This window comes from Telopea speciosissima, chromosome 1 (assembly GCF_018873765.1).
Source record: "Telopea speciosissima isolate NSW1024214 ecotype Mountain lineage chromosome 1, Tspe_v1, whole genome shotgun sequence".
In the NCBI taxonomy this organism is placed as follows: Eukaryota; Viridiplantae; Streptophyta; class Magnoliopsida; order Proteales; family Proteaceae; genus Telopea; species Telopea speciosissima.
This window is the reverse complement of record NC_057916.1, coordinates 25,713,682-25,724,402: the sequence shown is the minus strand read 5'-3', so window position 1 is coordinate 25,724,402 and position 10,721 is coordinate 25,713,682. Positions and strand designations below refer to the sequence as shown.

Sequence of the window (10,721 nt, the reverse complement as noted above, 5' to 3'; positions counted from 1 at the left end):
TTTAGAAACAAAGTGGTTGCAGGAGTGGTTTCATGCCCAAATTCTACAACCACATGCAAATCCTAGGAAACCATGGGTTCAGGACAGTTTTAGTCAAGGTCGGTTGCAGATGTGGTTTCAAAAAACTGAAACCGCCCATAAATCCGAGCTTCACAGGGGCCTTCTCAGGGAGGTAATTCCAGGGTGGTTTCTTGCTGGTTTGAAACCACATGTAAATCCTAGCTAACCAGGGGCTTAGGAAGGTCTCTGCCAAGGGTGGTTGCAGGTGTGGTTTCTTAGGTCTGAAACCACATGTAAATCCTAACTAACCAGGGGCTTAGGAAGGTCTCTGCCAAGGGTGGTTGCAGGTGTGGTTTCTCAGGTCTGAAACCACATGTAAAACCACATACCTGCAGAACCGAAAATTGAAAGGTTTCTCACTAGGGATTCATTTTCCAAGGGGTTTAAAGGTAGGGAGGTTTCAAGAAAGCTTCCTCCTAGGTCCATTAGGGTTCTAAGACCTCATTAGGTCCATGTAATCCCATGGATTTAAGAGGGAAAACAAAGAGAACCTAAATTAGGACATAATAGGGTAGAAACCTTAAATTTCTTAAATGGAAAGAGATTACTTAGGCTTAGGGCTTGTAATGGAGTGAAATAACTCCACCATAGTCTAGGTTTAGAGGTTCCATCGATTCCTTGGGTTCCAAGAGAACCCTAGGTCGAATCTCTCCCATTTTCCAAACCTCAAAACTCAAAATAGATGAAGAGATGTGGGTTTCAATGGCTTACCTTCCCCAATGTAGAAAAGCTCTACGTAGAGGACTCCACAAGGTAAGGTTCCAAGCCTTCAACCAAGCTTTTCCATTCCTCCTTCTCCTTTTCTCCTTCCTTCTTTCTTCTTTCCTTCTTCCTTCTTTCTCCTTTCTACTTTCTCTCCTCTTTCTCTCCTCCACGATTTAGGTTAGATGGGAGAAGAAATGAAAATGAATGCTTTCCCCCCCCCCTTTGTCTTATTTATAGAAAATGGGCTTGGGTCCTTTAAGTTAAATGGGTCAAATAGCTAAATGGGTACTTTAAGTTAAATGGGTCAAATAGCTAAATGGGTGGATCCAAGATAAATGGGTCAAGAGGGCTTAATGGGTTGACCCATGGTCTTATTTAGGGTACAGGAATGGGTTAACCCATCTTTGGGTCAAATAGAGTCAAATGGGCCCTCAAGTTGAATGGGCCTCTTAACTAAATGGGTCTGCCCATAGGTTTCAAATAGAAAAGAACCCACTTGGGGATGGGTCCATCCACCATGGGATTATAAGCCCATCACACGCTCCCTTAAATAAGTGGGACCCACAAATAGAATATTCCCAACTCAACTAAAATAGCCCGGGCGATCTAAATCTTGACCCGCACTTCGAGGGCATCGAGGAAAAGGATAAATAAATAAGCCAAGGGCTAGAACTTACTTCTCCATTGCCATGGTGTGTCAATGGTAAGCCCGTATCATGGTCAATAATTTGTAACTGGGTTTGACCACCAGTGAGAACAGCTCACCAGCACGTGGCAGTGATAACCACACGTCACGGGGAAGAAATAATAATTAATTATGATCCGGGGTGCGGGTATAACAAATTGGACAACAACTGTATAATAAAAGTCACTTTAACATGTATGTTAAAATAACAAAGATCATCTTTTAACATTTTAAAACAGAAAAAATGATGCAAAACAAGTTCAAGGGTATGCATTTCTTCCGGTTCCAACGGTTCTAAGGACCATAACAGATCTGGACTAATAAACTATCACTAAGACCAAATCCTGACCAATAAGCTATTGGGTGGGTCGGTTCCGATTCCTAGCGAGACAGTTTCGGTCCGATTACCAATTCCCGTCCTAAATTGATACCCTTACGATATTACCCGAGACTAGAGATGTAAATGGATAACTGAAATCCGAATCTAAATATGCATCTGTATTCGTTTAGAGATATCTAGAAAAAAAATCCATCCGAAAAAAATCCAAATACTTAATGTTAAAAAATTTTGTAAACAATGATTTTGAAGATTTTTGAAGATTCAATAGGTTCTAGAATATGATGAAAAGAGAATCATGATCTAAGAGAGATGGATTAAGAATGAATTGTATCTCCTAAGGGGAGGAATGTCTGGGTTACACAACGCAAAGATGTAAACGGATGATCAAAAATCCGAATTTGATCCACATCCAAATCCGTTTAGAGGTATCTGTATTCGACTAGGGAATTTCCGGATCTAATCACATCCGATCCAATTACATCCCCATCCGAGACAAACTTAAAAAACTGAACCGAATATGAAATAAACCAATAATAAACAAATAGCTGCCATAAATTCATATAAAAACACATATTTTCCCCTTATTTACTACTAATAATGTATTTGCATGGTAATTTGAACTCAAACCGATTAATAAAAACCAAAACCAAACCCAATCCAATACACCCTTATTGAATCATGTTTTGGACTCACTCAACACAGGAATCAGGAAGTGTAGCTCCAACACCCAAATACATAATAACGTGAAAGAACCACCACCCCATGAAAGGTACAAATCCTGATGCCTTCTCACGAACTCCCATTGGCCTCTATGCAACTTTTTTTAAAGGATTATAGAGATTAAAGACCAAAAATTACGAAGAAACATGAACAGGCATCAGGATAATAGATTTGATTTGCATCTGAACTGCGACATTTTAACCAATCTTGACCACCTCTCCACATGGGCAAAATAAATGATCCATTTAGAAGAAGAAAAAAAAAGTAAACATGGAAGTTTAGTAGCGATATTCCTAGGTAGGCCGGTCTAGCAAGGGTTATCTGTTTTGAGCATATCAAGTTTCTTCCCAATCGAAGTTGTAAAGTCATGATTTTTCCAATAATTTTAGGATATTGTTTGCTCTCCGTATGGAACAAACCAATGATCCACAGGTTTATTTTGGCAGAGTACTAAAGTTAAGACAACAACGGGGACTAAAGGGTAAGGAATTTGAGCCACCAGGCATATCCTCATTGTCCCCCCCCCCAAATTCTCTCATCACATCAGCCATTGCTAAAGATAATAGCTTGCCGCTGAGCCCTTTAGACAATGTTTGCCATTGAGACCCTTAGACAATAGCTTGCCATTCCTCACCAGCTCTGTAATGGTTTAATAGCACAGAGGTTGAGTCTAGGGTTGCATAGGATCTCAACATTCTAGATTGAAGTTCAACAACAAATCCTCAGACAATAGTTCAAGAGGTTTGTTCTCCTCTGCCGAAACCAAACCAGAAGAGAATTTTAGTTTGTAAACTATAAACTACAAGAGTAAATCATCATCCAGAATTTTGATCCATAAACCAGTTGGCTAACTACTGATACTGTTGCATTTTTTTTTTTTGCGGGGGAAGAGGGGTGCAGATGAGTGGTTGGACACTGGCATATGTAGCAACGAGAGATCAAATTTCAAGAAGGATTAAACACAATCAATTCAATTATTAGCAAAACTACTCAAGATTAATCAATTGTGCCTTTTCAACTAAAATATCATCAAAATTCAAGATATTAATTCACCACAAAATTTTACCCAAAAAAATTCACCATGAAATAGAGAAGTTCTAAAAATAAAAAAGACAAACCCTATCCAGAGCTAAACAAGCAACTGGTGAGCAAGATCACAAATATCTTTAAGTTTCCAACCCATCCCACCAGATGCAAATGACCTTCTATAGCTCACTTGATCTTCTTCTTGGGCCTCAGCTGCAAAAATCAGAACAGAATTATAGTCACATGTTCTAAGATCACCCTCATCTAGAAAGGAAGTAAAACGAAAACTCTACTCATAATCATGATTACCAATCACACAATCTCCAGAGAAAATAAGAATATCACAAAGAGCAAGGTACCTGATTGCTATGACCACACTTCTTCTTCCGGCAATTCACTGCTCTTGGGTGCAAGCGAGCATAACATCTAAAACAACAGAGGAAAAATGACACACAATGTTTATGCACGAACCAAGATACAGTTCAAATAATAGTAAACTAACACATTACAACTAATCAACCTGTGCAAGTATATAAATGCGTCTTGCCATGTAAAACTGGGTTGGCTAGCCCATTCAATCGACAATCGAGATGCTAGGAGGTCAGCTTATGATTTCAGACTATCAAAACAATTCTTAACTGTATTCAAGCATTTGTATAATAATAAAGGAATGATGTACCACCCACGAAAATCAACTGCTTTAGAAGTGAAATCAGTTGACAAAGTTAAGGAGTGCCGATCAATTTGGGGAACCATTTCTTAACCTCTTTGGCACTTATAAACCAGTAGGATATCTGACCTACAGTCCCCTTCCAACAAAAACGAAATCCCCAAGGCCTCATACATTCGAAACTAATTAAGAACACAAAAAGGTGTAAACAATATAAAAAGATCCAAGATAAGAGTCTCACTTTCTGCAGATCATTTTGTCCTGATTATATTTCCGAGCCAACGCCATAAGAGAAGGTTCGATAATTCCTCCACGCAGCCTTAGAACAAGATGCAGGGTAGACTCTGCATTACAAAACCCAACAACCACCAGAAAGAGATTAAAATCTTCAGAGTCGAGTAGAAGTATAAAATTTCCAGTAAAGCTGAAGATCCTAACCAAGGGTTTACGGACAAACCTTTCTGGATGTTGTAGTCAGCAAGAGTTCTACCATCTTCCAGCTGCTTCCCAGCAAAAATCAATCTCTGCTGATCAGGAGGAATCCCTGCACAACAACCATATTTCGAGTTTCCCGATATGAAAATCTGTTTTTACCCAGGAAGAGATTTGAATGTAAAGAACATTTAAAAGGACCTCCGTTTACCTTCCTTGTCTTGGATCTTTGCCTTGACATTGTCAATGGTATCACTGCTCTCAACCTCGAGGGTGATCGTCTTCCCCGTTAGGGTTTTCACGAAGATCTGCATCTTTCCCTTTCTCTTTTGCGCGGTATCTGTGTGTGTGCCGACGAAACACAGGTTTCTGCAAACAAAACCTTTTATAGTCCCCCCTCCCCTCCCCTAGGGTTTCAGAACTTTGGGTTGACATTTGGAACCCAAGAATGGGATTATTTTACAAGCGGCTACCCTTGGGCTTCTTTCTTGGCCCATGTTGAGTCCATTTCATGTCCGTTCCAAAGGACCTTCATGCTTTGGGAAAATTACTTGATTACACAAGATCAAATATGGTATGGACTCCATCGGACCGAAATCGTTACCGATATAGATCTGATTTGCCTTCTATTTTGGATTAAAATTTTGATTTTTTTTTTCAATAAACAATTTCAATTTTTTGATAAAAAATCTTTTTTTTTTTTTTTGTAATAGCACTTTATTTAATAACATGAAAACTCATGGCCGAAGATTACATAACTCCAAGATCAATGGATCGGAAAATGGGTCATAGTATTGTACATGTTATGGATAGGGCCTTCCTTGCCAAGGAGTCAACCAAGCTAGGGTTGTATTTATTAAGCACATGTAGATATAGCTATCTAGCTATCTACATATTTCCTCTTTTATCACGGTTCTACTCCGAACAACGTGGTCGTGCTATATCATAATTTCTTTATATTCATATTAAATTCAGTAAAAATTTAAGCTCACTAATTAATATTTAATATATAGATAAGATACCTGATTGGGTATCTGTGTAACAATTTATGTTCTAGGGTTTATCCAGATTTTGTTATCTCAGTATTAGTTAACAAGGTCGAGGCTATTTTATCTAACTACTTTTATAGATTATAGTTTTATAGATTAAAGATAATTTTCATGAATAAGACATAAAAATAAGATACTTGTATTTTCAAACGTTATAGAAAAAAAAAGTTTTTCTTTTTTGAAGTAAAAAAACAAAGTGAATTGGAATTGTAATCGGACACCTATACGTTTATGAGAACCATTTGAATGTTAATCTCCCTTGGATAAAAAATCTATTTGTTGACGATTTCATGAAATCGCTCTGAAATGGAAACAGAAATCATACCAAATTGGTGGAATGAACCTATTTATTTAAAGCAGATGAATAAAAACTAACTTCTAATTGATTAATGAAGCAAACATGATATTCACACCGAATAGAATATATGTACCTTGTTGAAAGTCCAAAAATGTTGAAACTACCTCACTCGGAGGACTACAAATAAAAGATTTTATTTCAAGAGCCATCATTGGTTGGGAGAATCCATTGGGGATTAACCATGATTTTAAATATCATAAGGTCTCTTGCAGAAAAAGATTATGATTCGAAGGCTGAGAATGGCCGATGGAATCGATAATTATTTTATATTATTTAAGCAGAGTATGTGAATATAGAATTTAAAACTCATTTTAAGATATTTTAAATTAAATGCCTTGTCTAGGGATATGGAAAAAATTGGGATGAAGTTGACAATATGGTGGGTTTTTTTACGGAAAATTCATCAGCATAACAACACATAGAGTGATGGAGATCAATAGATAATAACAATATTCATCTTTGGAGATTATCAGAATTATGGGAAATGGCTGGGCACGCAGCCGGGGTGCCTAGCATGTGTCATCCTCTCTCCTCCCTTTTTAGAAAAGACCCTTTGCCCTCCTATGTCAAGCCCTATGATTAGTGTATACCGCTAGCTTACCAAAAGCTGACGGCATGCGCTATCCTCTCCCCATAATTATTTATAGTAATAAAGCATAATCTCTAGAAATGACCAGAATTATTTATTCGGCAAGAGATCATGTCTGATCATGTAGCACCTACACCAACGTGAGGCCAATAAGAGCTCATGCAAGACTGAATGGGATTTTTAGTTCACTAGGGATTGAGCGATAATTTCACGCAGTCGTAATTTTAATATGTGATGGCTGTTATAATCCAATCACCTATAGTGCTAGCTGGACTGTTGTAATCTCGTTGAATTAAAAGTTATGTTCTGTTTGATCTATGGATTTGCAAGAACCAATTAGCATCAAATGCCAAATGCATCTTACAAGCACTAAGCAATAATCTGACTACAAGGTTGGCCTGGGATTTGTTTAAGCTTTTACTTACAATTTCACCATTTTCTGATGATGGATGTTATTTCAGTCAGCATGTAAGATGAAGATAAGATGTTTACGTGTCATTTGCTCGGATCAATCGAAAGGTGTCATTTTTTTTTTTTTTTGGTAAATGAAAGGTGTCATTTCAAGGTTTCCATTTTTTAAGGATCATCCAAGGATATATTTTTAAATATTATTTTCTAAAAACGACCAAAGGAGTCTTTTCACGTTCCATTTTCTTAAATCGACCAAAAGGTATCTTTCCACGTATTATTTTTTTGCATCGATCGAAAGGTGTCACTCCAAGATTCTTTTTTCATGGATCGATGAAAAGATTCTTTCCACAGATCATTTTCTCGATCCAATCGAAGAATATCACTCCAAAATTCTATTTTTTGAAATTGATCAAGGGTGTCTTTCCACATACTTTATTATTGAATCAAACAAAGCTCTTGACATGCAAAGGTTTGACAGGACCTTCTGGCAAAGGAATCTGCTATGATATTAAGATCCCTTGGAACATAATTGCATTTGGAGAAGTACGGCTGAAGGCTTAGGATATCTTGAATCAGCGGGCTGATCTCTATAGGCTGGGCAGTTGCTGGCGTGAAGATGAAAGGACTGCTGATAGACCACTTAAACGATTGAGAATTGGAATTATTTGGCAAAATTTGGGCTTCAAATATAGCACCTTGAAATTGAAACCGAACCATATATTAATGGTCGGCTGGTCTTTGTCTCAATTGTTCGGCTTCAGTTGGTTTATTCAAGTGGGTAAATGTTTCACACCAAGAATGATGTCTGCACAATTTCTGAATGGCCCTTGACAAACTCTGCAGAAGACGGAGAACAGTCCAAATAAGACTTGGAACAACTCTACAATCTCACAAAGGTTATAGGTAAGTAGGCACAACAAGATCAAATGTCTGCCTCTAGATGCATAATCACTCTGTCGAATTCTTGGGGCACCATAATCACATTTCATGGGAACTGACCCCGGTATCTTGCAGACCACCAATTGTTTTTTCAGTCAAAAGGTGCACTTAGAGATCAGGTTCAATGCTCACTTCCCAGGTCGATCAACTGCAGAGATAAATGGATAAACCTGTGATCAACTTCAAAAAGGAATACTTTGAACTGACCCAGATTGGCTATGGCGAGTTTAGCCCACACATCCAAGGGAAACATTCTAAGCATAGGAGGGAGAATGCACCAACTACATTAACGAATCAAGACAATCAATCAAATCCTAACTAATCAATACAAGTTCACTGCTGTAAGACTCAGATTGAGGTCAGGAAGTAATACATTAGGAACTATAACATTCTTTTCCCTTCCATGTGATTCAACCTCAATATGCCTGAATTAATCATCCACTAATTAAATAGATCAATTTACAAACCACTATAATATGATTAGGGAAAAAGCCCACATGATAAATCATACCTCCATGAGCTTCCAACATCCCCTCCATTCCTATCATTCATAAATCGATTTTTCACAAAGACCCATCCAATCTGGTTGCTGCAGTACTTCCAAAATGTGATTACACTGGAAGAGCTACATCCAATGTGGTTGCTGCAGTCTTCTTGCAGCAAATTCCACTCTCCATTCACATAGGAGGTCTCAGCAGAAGGGCAATCCATACATTACACTCTTCCAAAGATGCCGCATAATATATCCCACAAATCATGCGATACCACAAGGTTTGCACCCACAAAACAGGGTGTCTCACCTCAATTTTTCCGACTCATAATCTAAATCATCTGACCTTCCCTCCCAAGTTGAAAGGTTCATTCAGATGGCAGGGCAGTGTTGAAGCCATTAGTCTTGACAGATGCTGGAGAATTCTCCATCAGGGTTGTGATCTTGGTAGGCTCTGATAACTTCATGGCTGGCTCGCCAGGCACCTGCTGCAGCTGCTGCAGCTGTAACATTTCCATATGCCTCAAAGATGGCACATCACCTCTACAGTACCTGCGCCATAAGTTTCGATATGCTGCTTCTAAACCCAGGGTGAAGTTTTGTCCATCACACACTGGGGACTTCGTCATGAGATCCCGGAGAGACATCCTCAGGTTGGAGAGAGCTGTAACATCAGAGGCCAATTGCAGTGCCAACTGGACATACTCATCCTCACTTTTTGCAATCAGATGCTCCAAACCTGTATGGCAATCACATACTCCCACTACATCAGAAAAATTTTGTAACACCAATAGGCCTACACAGAAACACAACAAAGTTCATAGTTGGATCTGGCCCTCATATAGAGAAGTTTCAATAGAAAGATAATCTGTCGAACCATAAAACGCACAAAGCACATAAAGTCCATCTATTGCACTTTAAGAACAGCTACTTAGGAAAATAATTATGTATGTAGAGTTCTATTATGTAATGTTTGTAAACACAGCAGAGAGGTCAAATGGTTCAACTGTCCAACTATCTTTTGTCTGAACAGAAACGAAAAACCAGTATTTAGAACAAGAAAAATCTCATCTTGTGAGTTAGTGGTGAGCTCATTTTCACCCACTTTAGGTGGTGGTTGTTTCAAGCTTGCAACTTTAAGTATTAAATTTTATAATTATGGAATTCAAATAATGTAAACTTAAAATGACCTTATTGATACCATAACTAACAAATAAATGAATTTGACTAAATGCAATCACTAGAAAACAAAAAAGTTTTACTTCGCTGTATGTGTGGCTGCATCAAATTCAACAAGGCATATGGGGATTACTGTATACTAGTAGGGCCAATGTAACTTCCATCTGAGGGAGCCTTGCAATTGCAAAAGAGAAGGTCGCACAGCCGCCGCTCCAGAAGTTGTTACTTCCTCGGCATCAAATGGGTTCGTAGAGGAACCAGGAGAGAGAGAGAGAGAGAACTAATGTTTTTGGGGCTCCAACACACGTTAGTGCTCTACAATAAGGTTTCCAAAATAGAAATGTAATCATAGTGAAATAGATTAGGACACAATTTCTACTGGATGCAGAGCATAATCTATACAAGCAAATATTCCACAAACTTTATAGAGAGCATAAGGTTGAATTAAAGATTAGACCACTACAGCAAGGAACCAAGTTATTGGTCGGTTGGTCCTGCTAAAATCAAAACATTCCGGCAATTTGGGGCAAACTTCCGTAAATCTATAATTCAATCTAAATCACTGAATATTTCAATTTTGGTCCCCACAAATAAGAAGTATCAGTTTTTTTCACTTAGATTTCTTGAAATTTGCTAACAAGACTATAGAAATTCTTCACAAAAGGACTTCAAGATAAGAAGTGTAGAAAGCAAAGTAACTCACCAATTTTACTGAGAAGGCTGATACCAACATTATGGGCATGTACTGAACCTGCCATAGTGACACATGGAACCCCCATGTACAAAGATTCGCAAGTTGTGGTTGTTCCTGCATATGGGAAAGTGTCCAGGCTACATGGAAAATGTAAACATCAAGTTTAGAGATTAACATCAGAACAGGATATTGCCAGTGAAAGCAAAAACATCAACACAGAAACATATTTGACTTCTAGAATATATGACGACAATAGTTAATTAACCACCACCAGATTTTCCTTAATTGTCAGTCACATACCATATGTGCAAAAAAGCTATTACAAATACCAAAGACAAAGATTGTGTGGCTTTTGAACAGAAATGCCTTGTAGC

The 10,721-nt window shown here is 38.1% G+C and overlaps 2 protein-coding genes across 3 annotated transcripts in view; both read right to left on the bottom strand.

The window, feature by feature from the left end:
* Positions 1-3,599: 3,599 nt before the first annotated feature.
* Positions 3,600-5,006, bottom strand: LOC122661329 (ubiquitin-60S ribosomal protein L40). Its single transcript, XM_043856693.1, has 5 exons — positions 4,850-5,006; positions 4,664-4,750; positions 4,448-4,550; positions 3,896-3,962; positions 3,600-3,749 (listed from the first exon to the last, which is right to left on the bottom strand). Exons 1-5 carry the CDS (start codon positions 4,950-4,952, stop codon positions 3,723-3,725), a joined length of 387 nt encoding a protein of 128 aa, XP_043712628.1. The 5' UTR covers positions 4,953-5,006; the 3' UTR covers positions 3,600-3,722.
* Positions 5,007-8,773: 3,767 nt separating this feature from the next.
* The window catches only part of LOC122661313 (probable UDP-N-acetylglucosamine--peptide N-acetylglucosaminyltransferase SPINDLY), a 35,342-nt gene continuing 33,394 nt past the window's right edge, over positions 8,774-10,721 (bottom strand). For both annotated transcript variants that reach the window (XM_043856680.1, XM_043856674.1), the window contains 2 exons: positions 10,357-10,484; positions 8,774-9,213 (listed from right to left, as the gene is read on the bottom strand). In XM_043856680.1, the coding sequence (XP_043712615.1) occupies positions 8,843-9,213; positions 10,357-10,484 (499 nt within the window). In that variant the 3' untranslated portion in view covers positions 8,774-8,842. The remainder of the gene's footprint in view (positions 9,214-10,356; positions 10,485-10,721) is intronic.